This window comes from Pyxicephalus adspersus, chromosome W, assembly GCF_032062135.1.
Source record: "Pyxicephalus adspersus chromosome W, UCB_Pads_2.0, whole genome shotgun sequence".
NCBI lineage: Eukaryota > Metazoa > Chordata > Amphibia > Anura > Pyxicephalidae > Pyxicephalus > Pyxicephalus adspersus.
The window spans coordinates 3,410,484-3,434,668 of record NC_092870.1 but is presented as its reverse complement, the minus strand read 5'-3'; the positions used below and the strand labels follow the sequence as shown (position 1 = coordinate 3,434,668).

The following is a 24,185-nucleotide window of genomic DNA, read 5'->3' as shown; positions in this document are numbered from 1 at the left end:
AAAGAACATAAGGGGTTGTGACAGTATCCCAAAAAGGTGTCAGGAAAGTGTTAAAAAGGCTCCAGGGAATAGTGAGTAAATAGGTCTGTGTAAGTTTCTAGAAAGAAACCAGGTTCGATAGGGCCCTGGAGCCAGCCAAGGTTCCTTGGCCCAACTCAATCCTGACTGGGTTATTATGCACCTGCACTCAGGTGCAAAGTGAGGGGGAAGTAAGCAGGCAGAGGGATCCAGGCTGAGAGTGAGCAAGAGGGTTCCAGGCTAAAGAGAGAGCCAGAGTTAGTGGATTGCAGGCTGAGAGAGAGCCAGAGTGGGTCCAGGCTGAGAGAGTGATCAGCAAGGGGCTGAGGGAAGAGGATCAGCACTGTGTTGCAAGCTGGAGGGTGCTTAGGAGGCAGCTGTTAGTTCCCAGATCTGTGGGGGAACAGAGCTCAGTCTTGCACCAGCAACGATTACATGTGAGTGGAACATGCTTGTTTTGTGTTCTAAAGACTGCCTTGGATTGGTTTTGCTTCAATGGCTTTACTGTTAGTCAGAGAGGGACTATCTAAGTAATGGTATGTAGTTGCTCAGCCGAGCCATTTCTTTTGTTTGTTAAAGTGCTAATAAACAGACAGGCAGGAGCCTGTTTTAACTGCAACTTTGAAGTCTGCGGTCTGGTTCACTGCTGTCTTCTGACCCCGTTGCTAAAGGCGATCTCACAGGGTATATTCATTCACTGAAACTGCCTTTATAATTTGTACACATTCAGCAACATTGGTGCATTTGGCCATGTTGTATGTCATTGGAAGTTGTTGATACGAACGTAATGTTCTCGAACTGAATAGTGATGTTGCTTAAACATGGTAGGATCAAATGTTTGCCTTATGATATTCGAGATGGATGAATGTGTCTGGGACAGGGAGTGTTTGGCAAGCATTGTTTGAGCTTTGGTGAATATTCTTTAAGGGTGGGGGAATGTTATTTAAGCTTTAGTGTTGAGTTGAACACCATTGAAGTCTATAGGAGGTGAATCTTCATGCTTGTAGGATACAATGATGAAGAATAACCTATGAGCATTCATTCAGAAAAAAAACATCCCATCTTTGCCTAGAAAATTAATCTGTCATAGACTTTATTGGGGCTTCTCTTGACCATTGGGGTCATCAAACTTCAAATAACATTTCCCAACCCTTTAGGAATTGAACCTGGAAAATTCACCCATTTTAAGTAAAAGAAAATGGAGAAAGATGGATTTTTCTGGCAACACTGCAACTGAAGTGCTTTACTTTGTGTTGGATTATTTAACCATAGTCCGACTGTGCTAAACACATAACGATACAGCATGTTAAAATGCCAATGCACAATATCACATTGGGTCATATGCTATTTATTACACAATTCGTCTCAATGTCCTGACGCGTTTCACCCACTGGCTTCTTCAGGGGCCTTTATGTGGAGACTTTTACTATGTAAATTGATGTTATGTTCATAATTGACCATATTATTCTAACATACGTATATTCATTTCTTTGTTGTACTCTATTTACATAGTATGTATGGAGACAAAGCATTTCATTTTCAGTGTTGCCACAAAAAGCCGTCTTTCTCCTTATTTTCTTTTACTCACTATTTGAAGGCTTGACAACCTTGTTAACACTAACTCCCTTGGATTTTAACCACTTATTTTCACCCATTCTAAGTAAAAATTTGAATATATATATATATATATATATATATATATATCGTAAAGTAACAAATCAGATTTGCATATTTATGATTGCTTGAAGCCTCGATCTTGAAGTCAGTGTGGCAACGCAGAAGCACAATTAGGAAACAGGGACAGGGCATAGTCACCCTATTACAGGAAGCGCCTGAACAAGGACCTCCAAGGCAGGATTACCGGAGATTATTTTAAAAAAAGGTGATGAATTAAAAGATTAAAAGTACCAATACTAGCAACTCATCCCCACCCAATTCTCAGACAACAAATGGACAGCATATAAAAATATGAGTTTTATTTATTTGGAATATGTTTTCTATTCTCCTGTAATACAGTATAAATAGATTCTTTAAATACTGACCATAGGTGTCCCTCTCTGTAACAAAACTTCCCTCAAACCCATGGCGTCCCTTTCTCTGTCACGAAACCCACGTTCAAAAGTCATGGTGAATGGTAAAAAAGCTAAAAAGTCGTTGGGCCCCAGTTGGAGGAAGAAGTGGGCGTGGAGGGGGGCAAAACATCTGTGACTATTCATATGATGTACAACAACTCACCCAATGAGGCACAGTGGGGATTACTCTGATATATATATATATATATATATATATATATATATATATATATATATAGATATACACACACACAGGTAGGTCCATAAATATTTGGACAGAGACAACTTTTTTCTAATTTTGGTTCTGTACATTACCACAATTATTTTTAAAAGAAACAACTCAACAACAACAAGCAAGATGCAGTTGAACTGCAGACTTTCAGCTTTAATTCAGTGGGTTGAACAAAAAGATTGCATAAAAATGTAAGGAACTAAAGCAATTTTTTTAACACAATCACTTCATTTCAGGGGCTCAAAAGTGATTGGACAAATTAAAAAGCTGAAAATAAAATGTTAATTTCTAATACTTGGTTGAAAACCCTTTACTGCAATGACAGCCTATAGTCTTGAACTCATGGACATCACCAGATGCTGGGTTTGCTCATTTTTAATGCTCTGCTACGCCTTTACTGCAGTGGCTTCCAGTTGCTGTTTGTTTGTGGGACTTTCTGTCCGAAGTTTAGTCTTCAACAAGTGAAATGCATGCTCAATTGGGTTCAGATCAGGTGACTGACTTGGCCATTCAAAAATATTCCACTCCTTTGCTTTATTAAACTCCTGGTTTGCTTTGGCTGTATGTTTTGGGTCATTGTCCATCTGTATTATGAAACGCCTCCGATTTTTTTGTTTTATAAAAGATAGTTTTATATATATAAAATACAGGTACATTTGCCCCAGATACAGGTTGAGTATTTTTCTGTTTAGTCAGACAGTTTTCCTTTTGACCTGAAGGTGGGGTTGAAGTACAAGGCTGAATGACAATGAGCTTCAAGGCCCGGTGAGAGAACTGAAGAGGCCTGGGTATGAGCAGGTGTAACTGTCTCACCTGAAATGCATCCTGGAAATTGGGCTGGGGATATAAACTTTATATCCCCAGCCTGCTTATTCCTGTGGTTGTCTTGGCTGGTGAGCTGGGAGGAGGTCCAAGGTGAACTGTGAGTAAAGACACAGACTTTGTTGGAAAAGCTGTATGGTTAGGGCCTTAGAGCCCTGCACAGCACTAGGTTGGGCTGGATTGTTAGTAAAGGCAACTAACAGTTAGTTAGTAGCCAGGCTTTATTTTGCTGTTTGTTTTATTTTGCCTGTTTTTGTGTGAAAATAGTATTAGTGAATAAAACCCTTGATGCACTTTAAACCTGCTGGCCCTGTTTCCTGTTTGAAACACCCCCCCGTTGCTACGGGCGATCTCGCATATGGTGGAGGATGCGGGCAGCTTTATAAGCGGGTGTTTGGAAGGCCAGCATGGAGGAAATACTAAAACAGCTTGTTTTGGCAAATGCCAACCAACAGCAGGCCAATGCGGAGCAAAAGCGTATTAACCAACAATTGCTGCTAGGTCTGGAAAAAGCAGAGGCCCGCCCTAAGGAATTGTTGGAAATACAAGCACAGAGCTACCAACAACTGGGTAACCCAGTTGTTGCCACAAATGACTACGGATGATGATGCTGAGGTATTTTTGACCACATTTGAAAGAACTGCGCAGAGAGAGGGCTGGCCCCAAGCGCAACCCAGGGCTGGTATAGTGGCCCCATTTCTGACAGGGGAGTCGCAGAAGGTGTATGGTTACCTGGCCCCAGACGACGCCAAGTGTTATGTGAAGCTTATAACTGAAATTTTGAGGAGTCTGGGTGAGACCCCTGCGGTGCGGGCCCAATGAGTGCACAAATGGACTTACCAGACATTTGCAATCCTCCAGAAAAGGTTGTTACCCAGGGCAACGCAGAAGAATTTCTTTGCTGACTGGGGAGCGCAAAAGACTAAAGTAGAAAAGAAGACCATAATGCCATTGCATAAATGTGAAAGGTATTTCTTTGATAGAAAAGAGGAGAGAAAAGTATTGCAAAGAGGAGAAACAGAAATTAAAGGAGGAGGCCAATAAGCTTCAGGAAGAGTACAGATATCACATACTGGACAGGCATCAGAAAAAAATCGGAAACTTCAAAATTGAACCACCGGGTCTCTTCTGCGGCCGAGGTGACCACCCCAAAATGAGAATAAAACCAGAAGATGTCATTATAAACTGCAGCAAAGACTCAAAGATTTCGGATCCCCCTCCTGGCCACAAGTAGAAGGAAGTATGCTGTGATAACACGGTCACCTGGCTGGCTTCCTGGACAAAAAATATTCATAGTTCAATCAAGTACATCATGCTAAACCCCAGTTCAAAACTCAAGGGGGAAAAGGATTAGCAGAAATACAAGAGGGCGGAAGATGCTGGTGAGTCAAAGGCTGAAGAAGCAAAAGGTGAAGTAAAGGCTAAAGAGACAGAAGCTGCAGATGAGGATATGGAAGCTTCTGAGAAGACTGAGGACTCTTCTGCAACCCCAGCTGTTTCTGAACCCCCATCACAAGAGTCCAAGGAATCAAAACCTATGTCTGAAGAAACTAAAACTGCAAAACCTTCAGCTGAAGAGAAAATTGCCAATCTTGTTTCAGATACAGCTTTTGATAAATCAGGTGAAGGTTTACAAAATTCTGTCAAAAGCGGCTGAAGAAACTGCTCCCGCACCAACTAAAGAAAGAATCCCTGTGGAAGATGCTCATGTATTACCTGAGATTGAAGCTAAAGAAAGTGTTCCCATATTGACTGACAAGGATACTTCTGTGCTGATTGAGATTGAAGCTGATAAAAGTGTTCCTGTGTTGGTTGGGGGAAAGTTTCCTTTGGTTGAAGTCCACGCTAAAGGATGGCATCCTGTTTCAGCTAAGAGAAAAGAACAGCCTGAAGGGCTGATTGAATTTGCCAGGAAGAACATGAATGATGCCAATCAGAAAATACATGATGTACAGGAGAGGCTCTACAACAAAAAGGGAGAAACCTGGACGAAAGCAGATAGTGCGGTCCAAGCAAGAAGGTTCAACCAAGTAGTAAAGATAAAGCAAGAACTGGGTGAAGAGTTAACAAAGGAGTAAATTGACATTCTAAATGATACCTGCACTAAAGCTGAAAGAGCAGAAGAAGTTACTAATCAAGGAAAAGGAAGAAACTGATTTAAAGAAAAGACGCTTTGCCAATGTCGCTTAAAGATGCCAGAGACAAATAGTCCAGAACACCGGGTCTCTAAAAAGAACATTTTTTTGTTTGTTTGTTTGTTGTATTTTGACCTAGAAAAGGGAAGACACAGGTCTTCAATGGCAGCCTACGACCCCATCAGCCTGAATGTTCCCGATCTCTTCTAATCTCGGGTTCATACCTACTTGGCAGCCTGTGTCCCAACCCTAAGGTTGAAACAAGAGGGAGGGGTGTAACAGATGGCCAAAGAAATCGCAGGGTTTGCCCAGATACAGGTTATATGCAGAGAATTTTTCTGTTTAGTCAGACAGTTTTCCTTTTGACCTGAAGGTGGGGTTGAAGTGCCAGGCTGAATGACAATGAGCTTCCTGGCCAGGTGGGGGAGCTAAAGAGGCCTGGGTATGATCAAGTGTAACTGTCTCACCTGAAATGCATCCTGGAAATTAGGCTGGGGATATAAACTCCCAGCCTGCTTGTTCCTGTGGCTCTGTCTTGGCTGGCTTTTCCAACAAAGACACAGACTTTGTTGGAAAAGATGTATGGTTAGGGCTTTAGAGTCCTGCACAGCACTAAGTTGGGCTGGGTTGTTAGTAAAGGTAACTAACAGTTAGTTAGTGGCCAGGCTTTATTTTGCCTGTTTTTGTGTGAAAATGGTATTAGTGAATAAAACCCTTGATGCACTTTTAACCTGCTGGCCCTGTTTCCTGTTTGAAACACCCCCCGTTGCTATGGGCGATCTCACAATATAAATATATATAATTATAAAAAACTGTCTTTTATAAAACAACAAAATCGGTATAATAAAACAGTGTATAAATAAATGAATGAAAAATATATATATATATTTAAGGAATCCCCACTCTGCCTCATTGGGCAAATAAGTATAACAAAACATCTATTCTTGGAGAAAGTCCGTGAATATATTCTCTGTCTCAACCATCTGCCTGTTCATCTCCTTGACCTGAACCCCTTGTTCTAGAGATCTCTGTAAACATAGAAAACAATAAATTGTACATTGTGGCCATTCTTCCTAACAAGAAACCACTACACACCTAGAAAACCTAAAAAAAACCTAAAAAAAACTAAAGCCTACCCGCACCCTGACCGTGAATTGTGGGGTCACACAAATTAATTAAGCAAGCTTTGCTGTCTTTACTAGATTTCCCCCAACGACGGGGCAGTCTGACCACACAACACCCGTCCCTATAAAGAACTTTTACTATAAGTGACATGACCAGGGTAAGGGGGGCCACAAGGCTCTCAAATGTAGGTCTTGCCCTTCCATTCCTGGTGCACCATGAGACCTCCCAGAACCGGAGAAGTATACTGATAGGTGCTTCCATTTCAAGGTCAATAGGAGTTGTTCTTCAGGGGTGATAAGGTAATTCATTTTGACAAGCCAATAATTTGTACTGCAGCCTTGTGGTTTCCACCACCTACCTGTGTCCATCTGCTTCAGTGCGAGTAATCCGTCACATTTTGGTAAACTTGTTCTGTATTGATGGGGATGTCTCACGTCTCAGTGACCTCCTCACTTCTAAATTGAACACTTGAATGAAATTTAAAAACGTCTTCCTCATTACAGAACAAGTCCACCTAAATGCGGCTGAATACTACAAACTCCACCATGATTTGGATATGTTGGAACCTTCTCCGATCTTCTGTTTTAGATTTAGAATCAGTTTACATAGAAGACAACATTAGGCATCTTTCACCTGAACATTACTTTGGCCTATATATCACCAAAAGCCTGTTGACAACTGACCTATATAAGCTTGTTGGGACAACATTGTTGTACCATGGTCAATATTATAGAGATTTCTTTATAACATCTTTCACACGTCTAAAAAAGGATTTTCATATGATTTGGGGGTGTCCATAAGATTTTGTTGGGTTGGGTACTGATATTGGATGTGAAGACCTGGCTCACCATTCCATTCCATTCCCCCCCAAAGGTGTTTAGTAGAGTTAAAGGTCAGGGCTCTGTGCAGGACACTTGAGTTCCTCCACACCAAACTGGTGACACCATGTCCTTATAGAGCTGGCATTGTACCCCGGGGCACAGTCATGGGGGAAGAGAAAAGGGTCTTCACCAAACTGTGACCACAATTGTCTACGAGGTCTTGTAGTAATGTAGTAATACCAGGACCCTTAACTGGAGACATTTCAAAACAATAATTTGGAGGGGATCTACATACTTTTGGCCATATGGTAAGTGAGATGGTCAGGTGTTAACAAACTTTTGGCCATACAGTGTGTTTACTGGGACGTTGTTGTATAAAATAACTTGTGGCAAACACCTGTTTTATTCCCTACGTTACCTTCTTTCTGAAATGGCTGGCTACATATATTTGTCACTGGGAAGATTAAGATAGTTTTGAAACTAGTCCAGTCCCATTTCTTAGCTGGTGAATGAATTTGGCACACATTTGGGATAGAGCTGAGTAGGCTAGTTGATTGGGATCAGATGTGTCATTTGCAATACCTTTGTCCTGTGACTTTCTCCTGTTTTCCAATAAAATTCTCGGCATGTTTCTAGAAGCATTTTTTCAAGACAAATATGATATCAAATAGCCAAATACCCATTCCCCAGTCCTTGTATGCTAGTAGACTTTGGTTCCACTTTAGATCAGGTTTTCCACATGTATAAACAGAGAGGGTTTACAGTAATTGTGTAGTTGAAATAGTAATGGTTAATAAAAAGCTTTAAGGAAAAAATAAGGGATAATACATTGAGCTTGTTTCCCTCCTGTCTTTTCTTTAATCGCAATCTTCTAAGTCACAGGCCTTTATCTGCAAATAAATGTTCCCTCATCCTAAGCTCCCCTCACTCTATGTGCCTCCACAAAAGTAAAAGCACTTTAGGAAACAAGAGCACACTACAAGTGAGTCCTTGAAGTGTCACGATTAATCAACCCTGTGCCCTTTCTTTTTTGCGGGGTATGGAGTATGTAATTTGGCCTCCTCCTTGTCTCGGACACCTTTGTGTAGACCTGGTATCAGGGCAAGGAGGGAATCCAACCTGGTGGGGTGCTATACTCTGGTGGTAGAGTGTGAGTAGGGGAGACCGGTACTGTTGAAGCCTGCAGAAAAGGTGTCGTAGGGATGAAGGCTTTGCAGTCCCACCAGAGAATTTGGGATCATAGAGATGGTGTTAGGTGTCATGAGTTGAATGTCATCAGGGGAACGACGTAATGTAAGGGTGTAGTCGGAAAGTGTGGCGAGACGCAGGTTGTCATGGCTGGAGAAACCTCCTGCCTCACAATCAGGGTGTCCAGCATTTATTTGCAGTGAATTTAGCTCCTCGGGTGGTACAGGGATGTGCGCTGGATCCCGGGTAGCCGTGGCTTGCTGTGGACTAGGCTGGCGCTGTGTGTCCTGTCTTCGCTTATCGTTGCGGTAATACAGAGCGGCAAAAGCCAGAACATTGAGGAATAAAAGAGAAGCACCCACAGCAATGGTAACACTAAGCTCTGTGGAATAGTCCCTCGGATCCTGGATGACCACTGGATCCATTGGCTCCACAATGAGCCCCTTGGTTGCTGGACCATTCAATGTGGGTGAGATAGCTGGATAAATATTATCCCTCACCTTGGGCCTACGGGTAATATGTGAATTCTGCATAGTGTCAGATGGTGGCACCTTGGTCGTAGTAGACGTGTAGTGGAACATGTCATGTAGATTATAAAGGTGCGGAACCAGGTGTTTCCAAAACGCCACCTTTGTGGCTCGGTAGTGATCACGCACACGTGGCTTCAGGCCGATATGTAGATACAGCTGATCCCGCGGATTATATTTAGACCATGCCACCTCCTCAAAGCGGTTTGCCTTGGTATGGATGAACTTTGTATCCTGCGGCACAGGTTTGTTGGGGTCACTAAAGAAAAAAAAAGTTTAGAGTTTAGTAAATTAGAAAAACCCTGCTGACTTCAGCTATCCAGTTTTTTTCCTTGCAGATGATTGGGTACTGTTTGCAGAGGGAACTATGACCCCATTCACTAAGCTAATTGTCCCTTGTGGATAATTCACCTTAGTAAATGAGCAGCCTATTTGGCTTTAGTAAATCACCCACAATCTGTTCACATGAGGAGGTGGGGCAGGAGGTAAGTGCTAAAAATTTGTCTGACCTCATAAAAATAAAAGGTGGCAGAGGTCCTGGCTAAGTGGATGGATGCAAAACCCAATTTCTTGCGGTGTGCTGTTTATTCTAAACCCCATCTTTTGCTAAATATCACCATTTATAGTTACATACCCGGTTTTAGCAAAGTTAGACCAGTACGTCATGACTACGGCACTCAGCATGACATCATTCTTGGAGAAATTGCATGGGAATAAATCTGTAGGCCCCACCATGGGGACACCGAAGACATAGGGTAACTCATCACCATGAGCAGCATCAGCCCAGGCTGGTTTCATCAAACTCTGACAGTGATGGTAAAAAGCATAAAAATAAGTTGGCGAGCCGTAACGAGCGTGTAAATCAGCAGTCACCACTGAAGGCTCCACCCACTGATGGTCAGTAAACAAGGCCACCAAGGTTTTGCGTCGAGTCTCAGGATTATCTCGGTCAGCCCAATCTGTGTACATGAACTTGATAGTCTCACGAAGTGTGTCTTTGCCTTCTGGGTACCCATACAGGTTGTCCACAAAGTTAGATACTGAGTAGTCAAAGTCACTGCCGGAGACACCGTCTTCTGCATCCACCACGTTTTCCACAAACTTGAGCCCTTCCCCTTGGTTGACTCCAAGCATTATATCGTAGTTGAGGAATTCTCCTTGCTCCATGAGAATCTCTGGGTCATCTGGAATGACATCTCCATCGATGACGGGTCCAAAGGCGATGTGATACCGAGCTGGCTGGATATCTTGCTCCACCAATTCTTTGGCACTTTTCTGGCGCAAGCAATCCACCATGTCGACGGTGTCTAACACATTGCAGCCTACTTTCTCGGCGAGCAGTCGTGTGTATTTCACAGGTTGATAGTTGACGGCCCAGCTGGAAAGAGCTGATCCGCTTTGTATGATAGCTCTCTGGAACAGACCTGCCACAAAAGACCAAATTTATTCATATATACCAAGCACGACATATCTACCAGTCAACCCATTAAACTTTCACACAACACAACATTAACATTAACACACATCATTTTGCCTTTGAAGTGGGTGTTTCTGCCGTTTTTGTTTTTTTATTGAAATCCCATCATTAAACACTGCAAGACAAAATACAGACGGAAATACAGAAATCAGCAATTCCACTTCCTGCCCAGCTGGTCTCGGTGTGTGCCAGGGAAGAAATGAAGCACATGAGGATCACTCTAAAGATGGGAGGGGATTGAGAAAAATGAATGGCATTAGAGAAGAGGAAAAGAGAGAGAAGCCAGAGAAAACAAAGTAACCAGAGTACAAAGATTGGGAAATAAAGTGTGAGAAATAGGTACCAGAGTAAGAAATGGCAGAGAAACGACTTGCAGTATTACTGTAACTACACAAGGATAGAAATGCTCAACAATATCAGACAATTTTTGTGTCACAGAGAGAGAAACAGCGGTATGAGAAAGCAAAAATAATGATAAAGTAATGGATAAGAAGATTGACCAAAACCAGACACAATACTTACATTACTCAGAGATTTCACCTGTTAGATCAGTGGTGGTCAAGTTACTACCGTGTTTCCCCGAAAATAAGACACCCCCCGAACGTAAGCCCTAGCAGGATTTTTGGCTGTTTTCCAGCAAGCTCGAAATATAAGCCCTCCCCCGAAAGTAAGCCCTAGCTTAATACCGTAGAATATCTTCAGCACATACTGTACATAGTGGTGGGGGAGGAAGTAAAGGACATCACAGACTGTCACACGAGTGCAGGACTGTCACAACATCACTACCCCGTACGTACGAGTATTCCAGGCTCACACAATCCATCACTTCTCCGGGGGCAGAGCTGATGATTGTAGAGAGAGATGTGAAGGGAGGGCACACTGAGCCTGTCACATCTCTCCTTCTTAAATGATCGTGGTGGGGGGAGGAGAAAAGAGAGGACGCTGAGGATGCCACACCTCTCCTCCAGTGCAGTGCAGAACTGATTGTGCTGGGGGGAGTGAAGGGAGAACAGCGTGGATAAGGCTGTCCCATCTCTCTTCCAGAGCACAGTGATGCAGGACTGATTGGTGAGGGGGGGGGAGGGTAGAAGAGGCAGGACACAGCACACAGCTTACTTACAGAGTTACCATGATGTCACAGAATGTGATAACGTTTGAAATAAATGTTAATTTTTTTGCGGTTTGTTGTTTGTTTTCAAAATATAAACCCTACCTGAAAATAAGCCCTAGGGCATTTCTTGGAGAAAAAAATAATATAAGACAGTGTCTTATTTTCGGGGAAACACGGTAGATATAGGTGGTCAGAGTTGTGCTCCCTGACATCATTAAGGCCAAGCATGAGACCTATATGTAATGTTACAGAGGATGGACAAAGACTGAGGACATTCTACAGGAGATGGTCAAATATTGCAGACAAAGTACAGTAGACAGTCAGGGACTGCTGACATGCTACAGGAGAAGGTCAGGGACTGTGGACTTTAAAGGGGATATTGTCAAAGATAATGGATGTCCTCCCTATGTGGTTGGAGACTGGGGACTGCTAGAGATCACTGCTACATAAAGCATGTTTCCTCCTACCCCAGCTACTGGTCCTGGGGCCTGAGGGCCATACAAAAAGTGCCAACATTTAACGCCATTGAAATATATAAATCTACTAGAAGATTTGACAATTTGTAGTTTCTAGTACATTTTCTAGAGTAGGAAAACATTCCTATAGATTTTAATGTAATAACAGATGCAAGAATGAAACTGATATCTATGGCATTTGTAATCTTTTAGTGTTAATTATGATGTCAGGTTCCATCTTTAGTTTGCACATTGCACATTTCCTTGATGAAGGGAGTATATGTAGGCTCCAAAAGTATGCTGCCTACTATCTTAAGGGGAAACAAACAATCTGCTTAGTCATTTGACATTTTTATTCTGTCCATGCTGTCATTTGCAGCAGCCAGGAGAACTAAGATAGCAGCAGCCCCTGCTTCTTTTTAGTCGTGCAGCCTGATGTATTTTCAGGCATCCCCAGCATTCACTGTTAGGCTGTGCACAGCTGAAGGGGATTCTAGAGGCCGATAAGCTCCTGACTCAGTCCTGCACTGCTGTTGGCTGCTGGGACTTTAAAGTCTCTCTGCTCCCAGTCACCAGTGCCTGTTATAGCGTATAGCTGGGCTAATCTGTGCTCGAGCCATTGTGTACTTCGTTTGGTAGACAGATATTCTGTTTCTGCTCTGTATTCTGGACTTGGCTCTGTTGGAATCTTGGTACTGCTTTATCTGTGGGCTCCTGGCTTACTGCCAGCCCAATCTCGGACACAATCCCTTGCGCAAGTCCTGGGGGCAACCAAGTGCTGGGAGACGCAACCACTCTCCCTAAGCTGAGCATTGCTGAGTCATTGCTCAGAAGCCAATTTCACCTGGGTCTATCTAATGCCATTAAGAATACTTTTGTCAACCACGCTTTACCAGACCCTTGGAGGAGACTATCAAGTGTGTTTCCTCTGATTTACTGTTGCTGATACTGCCTGTTTCCGACCTGTTTTTTGTATGCAGCCTGGACCTACCTTTTGCCTGTGACCTTGACTCTGCTTGTGTTTTGCCCTTGCGTACTTCGTTTGGTGGACAGATATTCTGTGTATGACCTCTGCTCTGTATTCTGGACTTGGCTCTGTTGGAATCTTGGTACTGCTTTATCAGTGGGCTCCTGGCTTGCTGCCAGCCAGATTGGGGTACTGGTGTCTGGTGAGGACTGGTGCTGACCAGGGCCCTACATTCCTCTTTATGGGTATTGCCCTGTGTAGCCCCCTTTTGTCACTTGCTTTTACCTGGAGCCCTTCTCAATAAGTATCATTGTAGGGAGCATTTTTCCTCTATAGTAGGAACATAACCTCCCACTGACCATCAAAATAAGGTACATTTTTCTCATTGTCTACAAATGTAAGGGACATTTACACCGATCAGAATACTTCCCACTGACCACTTGTGTAATGGTGCTTCTTTTACTGACTCTTTCTAATAATCACCACTATAAAAGGGATTCTTCATCTATTGGTTACCTTCTGTACTGACCACCATTGTGAGACTTTTCTATTTAACACCATTGTAAGCTGGTGTTTTTTCACTGGGCACCAATGTAAGGGAACAATACAATATCACTGATCTAGCAGATCAAACCTGACGAAAACGTAACAGTTGTATGACTAGATTAATAATGGATGGAAATGGATCACGGAAAGGAAAGGCAGTCTTTTTTTAAGGATTTTCAACATATTTTGTACCTGTGGAATGCTCACTATAGACATCTGATGATGCAATCATGAATATAAGATGATTCATAAACCTTGGTGTGATGGAACAAACATACAGACACGGTGTTACTGCAAACATGGAAATGTGTTATAATGTGATGGGGTCACTAGATGAGAGATCTGCAGAGGTAACCAACATGAACATATTGGACTTTTCTGTAATTGTAATATTAGAGATGTATCATAGTAACACAGGGCAGACAATTATATCACAAATCTGGAATACCTTCAGAGTGATGAGACAGCGTGAGAAGGCTGACACAAGATGCTCCGATGCTGGAACCAAAAACTGTTATTCTTTGGGGGTCACCACCAAAAAATGCCACATTCTCGCTGACCCAACGCAGAGCCTGGATCTGATCTAGTAGCCCATAATTGCCTTTAGCTGCCTGATCTCCTGTACTCAGAAAGCCTGCAAAGAAATGTGTTAATTAAGACACACAGGATACAGAAAAACAGCAAAATAGAGGGATATGATACATACAGTATGTGGGTGCTGTTTTACATGCAAAAGGGTAATGATGTCCATCCTGCCCAGGCCCATGGAACAGACAGGCGGGTGACACTACTTACAGCTAAAAAATTAAACCCAGTCCACCCAGCATATCCATGCCAGACAATGAAAGAGCAGCAGAAGACTGACAAGATCACCCCTCTGCTTTAATACAGCATTTGCACATATAACAAGGTAAAATCCATTTGTTGTATTTCAGTTGGTTTTATTTTGTATAATCTGTTTAATCAGCTGAATTTTCAACCTACAATCACTACCTGATAACAACTTGCTTCCTGCAATTGGACATATTGTGCTATCACAATTTTATAAAACAATTTATGAAAAATTATTGAACAATGTGACAATGTATACCAAATTCGATAGACCAGAGACAGAACCAACAAAAATATAAAGAAAGAAAGAATTAATAAAAAGAAAAACGACCCCCGCGCCCACAACAGTTATTCCTCATTTTAATACCAAATCCTTCAGAGACCCATTATTTTTAAGAGGACCCCAGGGGCAAAAAAGGAAAATTGATTACAGAAATTCTATTCAATGATTACACAAACACGGGGCAAGCCATCTATATGAAAGCGAAGTAAACATCCACACATGTCACAGGAACTGATAAATAAAGAATTCATTAGACAGGAGATATGTAGATGTAATGGAGATAGTAGCACTAACCCAGAACACCCACACGATAGTTCAAGGTGATAACAATGACATTGCCGTAGCTGGCAAGTACACTTCCATCAATCATGTTCCCGCTGCCCTCCATGTATGAGCCTCCATGGATGTACATCATGACCGGTTTGGCTCCCGTATCTCGGATATCTGCAAGGAGGTAAAATAAAAAGTAACAGCCTTAACCAATGATAACCAACCTCCAGAGCCTCTCGACACCAAACACTTGGCTTCATTACATGAAGAACACAAAGGCGAACAAGCTTACATCTTTACGGAACACGTGGGCATACTTTGGAACTACACCAAAATAAAAATAAAAAAAGAAAGTGCTCCGCACACCAGGGCTCCTTCAGCCCTAAAAACCCTTTCTACCGCAGAGAATGCATTGGCTAGTTAAGCATGCATGTTATGCCACAAAATTGAAAAGAGAATACAGATGCTCACTTATAGACCAGATTTAGTTCTCATGACCTGGTCATTAAGTGAATTAGTTGTTAAGTGAGGAGCATAGTGAAGAGTTGGTCTGCAAAGCTGTGAGTGAGCAGCGTGTGTCAGTAACAAGTTCACTGACAGTTTGCAGACCCGGATTGAGGAGGAACGCTGCACAGCATGGGAGATGAAGCCGAGAAGAAAAGAGAGGAGATGCTGCACGGCTGTACAGTTCTACTCGTGGGAAAGCTGGTCGTAAGTACGAGTGGTCACTAAACGGGTAAGTCGTTAAATGAGGAATACCTGAAGGCTCGTTCTCAAGACTGTGATTTCCTTTGTACTTTACCACAATGATACACCAAACAGGACTTGTGAAGGAGCGTTACAATGAGGTCATGGATTTTTCAAAAACAATCACATGGGGTCATTGTCCAGCTCACATTAGAAGAGGGCCATCAATACAGGTGAGGGATAAATCTTTAAAGCACCAGCAGACAGAAAGATATGTAGCAGGCAAACAGTGGAAGCCAAATGCCTAAACAAATACAATAACAAAGAAGAAAAAAGAGCACTATATATAATGCGATGGCTTAGAATAATCTGCCGCAAGGCAATGACCGCGTTCTCACTCTTGAGTTAGTACTCAAATAACATAATGGGATCAAAAAGACACATTATTGAGGAGATCAAAGTGTGATGGAAACAACAAGAATCAGGGCTCATGTCAAATGCTTACACGGCTGTCCTAAATCTACACAGAATGGCCACCTCTATGGCAATCAACCACGGACCCCCCCCTCACCAATGGACAAGACCCTTTACAAGCCACGCCTTACACCTTGCATTTACTGCTTTTATTTGGTGCAATCCTGCACTGCTGCCTTACAGAAGTCCACAGCAGAAACCTGACTTATCATAACCAAGGAAACAAACAGGGTGGGAGAGGAGAGAAGAGGGGTAAATAGGCAGAAGGGGAAGGATGATGATAATGGGTTCCATGTATTAGCCAGCAAGTACCTTTTTCTTTGTCTTCGTCATTATCCGATATCTCTTTCCCCTGTTTTTTGGTGCTGGGTCCTGGAGACCGAGCCAAGCAAACAGAAACAACAAGAGAATTCAAGAGATAACAGGTCTCAAAGGTACATGAGTTCTTACCCTGGGGGTTGGAGAGTAGGCCTCAATCTGAGGGGTAAGTTTCAAAAAAATGTCAGAGCTATATGTGGCTACGTCTGGGATTTGTTGGCAGTATAAACACACTATATAGGGATCTGGGATTGTTGTAGTTCTCATATATCCTACATTTCTTTGTCTATAAAGGAGGAGCATTTCTGTCTTAGTCTGTACATACAAGTATACTGACATATAATAATAAAATAAATTATCCATAACAGCCAGTCTACTATACGCTGTATTATTAGGTTGGTAGAAGTGTCTCAAGCCAAAGCATTGAGTGTAGAATTAGATTCTCTGTCAGGTTTTATTGTTGTCTGGGCGATTTACCCTCTTGATTTGTCCTGGTCCCCAAAGCGAATTGTAGGATTCTTCCTAGGATTAGGGGATTCTTCAAACGGGAACACTTGTTATGAAGCCAACTAGGTGTTGTGTTGAAGGGACAGGGACTATGAAACGATGGACTAATAACATTTTCTTCCTAATATACATCAATAGCTACTTGCTTTGAAAGTGAAGCAGCACACAGTGCAGTAAATCTTGGCTCCCAACCACATCTCACCTTGATAAAAGAAAACTAAATACCCAATGTGGATATCTGCATGTTGATATCTTTACTGCATCTTGTACTAACCCAATAAATTGTCTGGCAGGGTATGGCTTGTAGATCTATATTGCAGACAGAAAAAGTATTCAATATCTACATTGGAGAGTATCTATATCGCAGTGTTCGAATGATGGACCAAAACTTAATTGAAAAGGGAGTTTGGGCTTGTAAGGGTCCCTAACAGCTTAGCACTTGTTCCGTGCTATCTGACAAATTCAGGCAATGTATAAATGTAGTATTTTTTTTTATTAATTCTGTATCTTCTGTTTCCTGTTTTGTACAGGTGATCCTATTTTTCATGGCTATGTGGCTAATTGTTTGTATAATTCATACTATATGGCCAAAAGTCTGCGGAGGACAAATTTGTAATTTGTATTTCTATTTTTCTATTTATATGCCAAAAATTCAATAAAAATAAATTTATTAAAAAATGAAATACACTTCAGGACCACCCAGCTTCACACATTAAAGGGTATCTTCTCCAGTCTTGGAGAGCTTTAATAAATTAGGCCCAATATTTGGCAATGGGATTTCCAACAAACTCGTAGTTTGATGACTAGGCTTGGCCAGGCTTTCAGGCACATAGTGTATGTATGTAAACGGTTTTTCTTACTAGAAGATATGTCATTCTGTTTAGGCAGTGCAGTAATCCAGGCACCCCAATCAGACAACAAAGCCAAGTCAATGACCTAACACAACTTCTCCTCTGGTTACAACCCTAACCTGCTAATTAAAAAATAAAGCGCATATCCGAGCAGGTTCGGGTAGCCAGGAGACGTGGTAGACTCCTCATGATCACATCAATGGTAGCCAAAAAGGTGATTTTGCACAAATGGATAATGGATAACTACTGACCCTCCTACTTTTAATCTATTTTTACCAAAACTTAGACATGTTTTCTAAATGGGCTGGGTAGAAGCTACAATTATTAAGGATTCAAGGGTAAAATTTTTTTTGAGTTATGGGAATCGTACAAAAAAATATTACCACTGGCAACCAGGCAACGTATTATATCCACGTTTGAACAAACTTGCTGGTATGTTAGTAGTAAGTAATGGTGCTTTTAAAAAATCTTATTTTGTAACTGAACTGGATGAAATTACATATGGCCAGAGTTTGGTCTCCAAGCATACCACAGCTGTTGGAAATCCAAGAAAACATTCACACTTCTTTTAGGTAAGGAAAAGACCAAACATTAAGCACAACATCTTGTGTACTAATTACATCAGTGGCAGAAGGGCCAGGGAAATACAGAATTTTGTGCCAAAGCTTTCTTAGGGCCTGTGCGGAGGGGCTTTTGCTTGCATCAGAAGTGCTTCTCTCCCCATACAAGTCAACGGGAATCTAAAATAAGCTGGGAAGCAGGTTAATCCTGCTGTCCTACTGCAGGTCAATTGCACTGGTCATTGAATTCTGAATGATTAAAAACTCATCTTGCATCAAGAAAACCTTTCCTGTCCGGCACTTACTATACATCCGACGTTCCTGTCCATCAGCTGGAGGGCCTCTGCCTGTCAGCTCAAAACAAAGCTTTCAGCAACCTTTTACTCAGGTATGAGTTCATTCACACAGACCAACTTTCTGTGTCCCCAGGCAGAGAGAGACTGAGCTCCTGGCTCTGTTATATCCCTACCCTCAGTGCTGCTGCATTACTTACCTCGCAGGTGAGAGTCTTCCACCTGCTACTTCACATAGGAGAGGAATCTTGGGCAAATATACCTCCCTTCCACCACCAATCCTGGATTGGTGTCACAACCTATAGACACCATAAAATCTAACCTGCCCTAAGTAACCAATACTTGTGAACTGGGATGGGTAGAGCACAATAACAAAGATATGTGGCAAAGATATTTTATGCAATGATAAAATATTGGGAGAACACAGAGCAGGTGAAATCTCAGAAGACACTTCACTTCATTGCATGAATATCTTCTTATTGGATTTTTATCTGTTCTGTAGTCCTTAGAATTGTCCCGGAGACTCCATCCTTGTTTAGGTCACACAGGCAGGATACTGGGGAAAATATGATTCGAAGGTTTTAGGAATAGTAAATTGAGATTGTTTGGTTTGAAAGGTTTGAAAATAATGCTGAAGACATCTAAAACCCTGAGACCCTTAAACTGGGGAGAACCTGGTGCTGCACTTGGATGGGGGTGGCTCTGCTCCTTGTATACAGAGCTGTTATTATGTTCTAAATTTACAGAGGAACCTGGGATCCTGACAACTCAAAGGACCAGAACCATCTAAGAAGATGGATCACTCCATCTAAGTCAGTCATCTGGTCAGATTTAACTCATGCAAGCTAAACCCCAGGTTGTATCCATGATCAAACCAACATTCTGGGATGCAACCTTGTTTATGGGAGCAGTAGAATGATTGGCATTTGTGGAGCCCACAGTGCAATGAGGGTTTAGTTGAATTTATAACATTTATAAATCTTTCTTGTTACGTCCCTTTGCTTTTTATCTGATGCTGTCTCCTCCTGTCTACACCAGTCAGGGCTGCATGGAATTTCTCAGCGTGGGTATCTTGATGGTGACATCAGAGCACCATGTCTGTGTAGTTTGTGCTGAAATAGGCACTTGTAGCCTCCACTGGAAGTCTTTGGGACAATGCATGAGCACAATGGGGAGACAGGTGCCTTAAATAGAAATTCCCTAACAACGACCTTCATGGCAAGATCACCAGAGATTATATTAATGAAAGCTGCAGATTTATTGCAACTGAAAGAACATAAACATATTTAAAAATTCAATGAGATTTTTTTTAATTGTGTCTTTGTATTTGTCAGCCAGCAGATGAGATGCAGATAATTTGTCCTTAAAGGATATAATTCTGCTCCACCTACTGTCATATAATTGATGTGTATAACATTTGGGTTTCTTGTAGCAAAAATCTTCTGCATTATACACAACTCCACAGACAAATCCCTGGTCTCATCACTAAAATGTTAAATTATTGGAAGAATGGGTGGGGAAAAAGTGCTAGTCAGTATGTCTACAATAAAAAATAGTTTTAACTGCCTACCCTGATAGTATCATTAAAAAAACTAAAATGCAGAAGAAAGCCAGGGTATTTGCTATGCGGCAGTGTATTAGAAAAGCATGTTACACATAATTTAGTGACAATAATTCTGTTGAAACGGAAAGTTCACATTCATAATATTGACATTTTGACAATTCAAATAAAGTATGGTCACCTCCGCCAAATTTTGTAAGGAGGGTTTTTGTAACCTAAAGGCTAGACACAGAATCCCAGAGAAATTAGTTGAATACAAACAATATCCCAACACATTTCGCCACTAAGGACTTCATCAGGGGACTTGAGAGAGGTAAAACGTAAGATGTTGAATTGCAGGCACATTGTGCACTTGAAAATTAATCCAATAGTGAAAAACGTCAGATTAATATTGGGATATTCCACAAATTATATACAGTGAACCATACACAATGTTATAGATGCTTGGTATTTTGCGGTAAATATTGTATACCATACAGAAATTTATAATACAAATATGTTAACGTGCAGGTTTTGTATAATGACCCATACATTAAATGGATATGAATTACATATGAAGGGGTGTAATATCACCAAAGCATACTAAATTAAACAGTAAGGCATCTAAAGAAATTTGGCAAAGCAAAATTGTCCAAATGGTTTGTGAGTGTAAATTTCTAACATCATTATCCAAACAGGGTAGGAGAAAATGTACTTACTTCTGTTGATATAATGGTCAAGGGAAAAAGAGGAAACAGTGGGATTCAAGGTGAGGTGCACAGTGAAATTGGCACTGCCGTCTAAGGTAAAAGGAAAATATATACACATGTGGGTCAAGTGGTACTTGAAAAGTATAAAAAACATAGTAGTTTGTGTCATGATTGTCTAAATAGAGTAAGAAAAAATGTATTTACTTTTGTTGGTAATATGATCAAAGAAAAAAGGAAGTAATGGTATTGAAATAGGGGGGCACAATAAAAGTGACACCAGTGTCTAGAATAAAGAAAAAGTTTTTCTTATGTTTGTTTGAGTCCTAATGGTATCATATATTTTATTATGCATAGTTCTAGGGTATAATGGGGTCATAATAGTATCATATATTTATTGTATGTAGTTCTGGGGTATAAAGGGGACTGCTGATTGCTAGAATCATCTATAAAGATCAAGAGGATGGTATGGCGAGTAAGTAATTCATATCCATTGAATGCATGGTTCACTATCCAAAACCTGCACGTTAACATATTTGTTTTATAAATCTCTGTATGGTATACAATATTTCTCAAGTATTGGGGGATCCAGCACTCTATTCTTTAACGTCTCTTAGTGCTTCAGGTGAAAATCGGCTGATTTACATTCACTGTAGCACCCCGCTTGCACCTTTCCGCCACTGGCACTCGCCTACCCTGAGACATCGCGGTGCTGGTTCTTGGTGATTGGATTGGATTTATGTTTGCAAACAGCATACAACTCTATGTGCTCGTTCCATGGAAGGGGTGTATGAGGGGGAAAAACAGTGATTTTATCAAAGTGTCTGAACCCTTAACGATGATCTCGTATCGGATCTATATGGCTCCTTTTTGGATTCTTTTCCATAACAGGAACCTTGAAGCTCCAATTCTGTTCGTGTGCACTATGAAAATCACAGATTTTATTAACATTCACACGCCGTATTGATTTCTTCGGTATTTTAAGCTACTATTTTTTAATTTTTGGACCACATATGGATTTTAGTGCAACAAAGAACCAACTGTGTAGAATCAATTTAAACAGCAGATGGGAAAGTAAGAACTGAAATGCAGTGTCACACTTACCTGTTCCTCACTATAACACAGGCATCTCTCTCCTGCGCATGCGGGCAGTTCTGTCGCTGGGCGTGCCTCTGTTTCCAAGCATTATCAACTCTGTCCATGCTGCTGACCAATCAGAAAATAGCCTCTTGATCAGCCCTGGCTATTTAGTTAGCTCTCAGACTGCACTCAGTGTTCGTGCAATGTGTCTCGAGACCCTAGTTCTGTGAGCTAGTTCCTGTTCACCTGTGGCTTAATCCAGTGTTTCCTGTGTCCAGCTCATGCGTTAACCCCTCCCTGTCTAGTCTGTTGGTTCCCAGTCAACTTCCCTGTGCTGTTCCAGTGTTCCTGTCAGTCTGTGGATATCCCTGTGTCACCTGTGCCTCCTGTTGCTTCCAGTGTCTCCTGTGTTCCCTGTGCCCGCAGTGGCCCCTGTGACACTAGTGACATGTCGGATATTATTTAAAAAGCAGTGTGCCGTGAGCTTTCTGTAATACAGACCCGGTCAGTGCTGCTTTCTCTCCCTGTGCAAAGTAACTGGTTTTGTAACTGGGTGAGGCATATTGGGTCCCTCCCACTGCTCCACTCTCTGCACAGGCTACATACCACAAAGATATTGCCTCTACAATAACAGCAGTTATCTAAGGCCTAGGTGGACAAAATGAAACCACTTTTGGGGAAGTGCTTATTATCAGCTGCCAGGAGGTTAGAAATCAGTATTGCTTCAATGCGACAAAGATTAATAGTAACTGCTTTTAGCTCAACCACCTCAGATAAAGACTGCAGATTAGGCAATTGACCCTGTACTGCACAAGTGGTCCTAACAGGATATAACAATCCAATATAGACTGCTAGGATTGTTTCTGGTAATACTACAGGTATATAGGCAAAAGTATGCTGACACTCATTTACAACACCAACAATATGGCCAAACATTTAAACCCCTCCCCCCTCCAAACCATGGAGTTCAGGAGTTCCAAGGGAAGGGTCCTGGTAATCCTCCATCATACAAAGACAATCCAGTCTTGTGGTCACACTCCATAAAGACAAGGGGTCACCAGTTTGGTGTGAAGGAACGAGAGTGTCCTGCACAGAGCCCCAACCTTAACCCTACTGAACACCTTTGGAATGAATTGGAATGGGGAGCCAGGTCTTCTCATCCAACATCAGTCCCATCAGTCACCAAAAGAGGGTAAATTGACATCTGAACTAAGAAAGGTCCTGTGGTTTGAGCTTATTGTCTCTCTCTTGTAGAGAAATATGGTGAACCAAGGTTGGGATATAAACAGATGCAAACAGTTTATTGAATTTTAAGGCTTGAGACAGACAGATTAAAAGAGACCTTGCAGTGCACCCCCCGTACCGAACACGAAAGACTAGATTGACTAAAATTATATTAATAAACAAGTGCCCTGCATTTGTTTTGTTCTGCGAAGTACCAACAGAACCATTGCCTGATGAACATGAGCCTGCCAGGAAAGCAATCGAGGAGTGTCGCCTGGGGTCACCCCAAAGACTCCTGCATCTTGTGCCTGTTTTGTAAAAGACCTAAAAGTTAGGACATTTCAGTGTGTGTACTTGTGTGATATGTCAAAGCCATCATGAAATAGGATACAAGGAAGCATAACATGTGACCTACACAAGCTTTGAACACTGAAGACTTGCTATAGCAGCAAGTTGATAAAAGATGGCAACACCTGAAATTCATCCCTATGGCAGCCGAGCAACACAAAAACAGTAAACTATTAAAAAACAAAGTCCTGTTTGATCAATGCAGAATTTGTGATTATTGTGTGCTTAACGTCTATGGTGAGAAACTGATACAATCTGTTGACCTTTAACAAAGGAAAGATTCCTATCAGAGAGGGGATTGATAAATTGATTAATGTATTTGTGAACTCAAGAAACTTCGGTGCATCATGATAATCATTTTCAAATCTTTTTTGGAAATCTAGCAGTAGGTAGTTTTATCCGATTGGGCTTGTATTGGTATGTTAAAAACATTTTGTTTCCCCTCCAGGAGCCTCCCAGTGTGTTCTTCTGATTTCTTAGATGAGCAGAAATATGTCTTCAACATGACAGATTTGGGTAATAAAATCTTCCATATACTATCCCACACTAACTCCTTACATAAACAAGTGTATGGTGGACAACAACAGTGACACCACACAAATCCCAACAGCAAAGATGTCAGCATTCACAGTTTTCCTAAACATCTTTTACTATGGTCCCATACCAACAGTAAATTTCAATTAAAAGTAATTTCAAAGAAGTGTGAGTGCTGACAT

The 24,185-nt window shown here is 41.6% G+C and overlaps 1 protein-coding gene across 2 annotated transcripts in view; it reads right to left on the bottom strand.

Moving 5' to 3' along the window:
- Positions 1-6,679: 6,679 nt before the first annotated feature.
- LOC140342917 (neuroligin-3-like) overlaps positions 6,680-24,185 on the bottom strand; it is an 89,937-nt gene continuing 72,431 nt past the window's right edge. For both annotated transcript variants that reach the window (XM_072429298.1, XM_072429299.1), the window contains 4 exons: positions 14,905-15,054; positions 13,945-14,130; positions 9,575-10,364; positions 6,680-9,199 (listed from right to left, as the gene is read on the bottom strand). In XM_072429298.1, the coding sequence (XP_072285399.1) occupies positions 8,356-9,199; positions 9,575-10,364; positions 13,945-14,130; positions 14,905-15,054 (1,970 nt within the window). In that variant the 3' untranslated portion in view covers positions 6,680-8,355. The remainder of the gene's footprint in view (positions 9,200-9,574; positions 10,365-13,944; positions 14,131-14,904; positions 15,055-24,185) is intronic.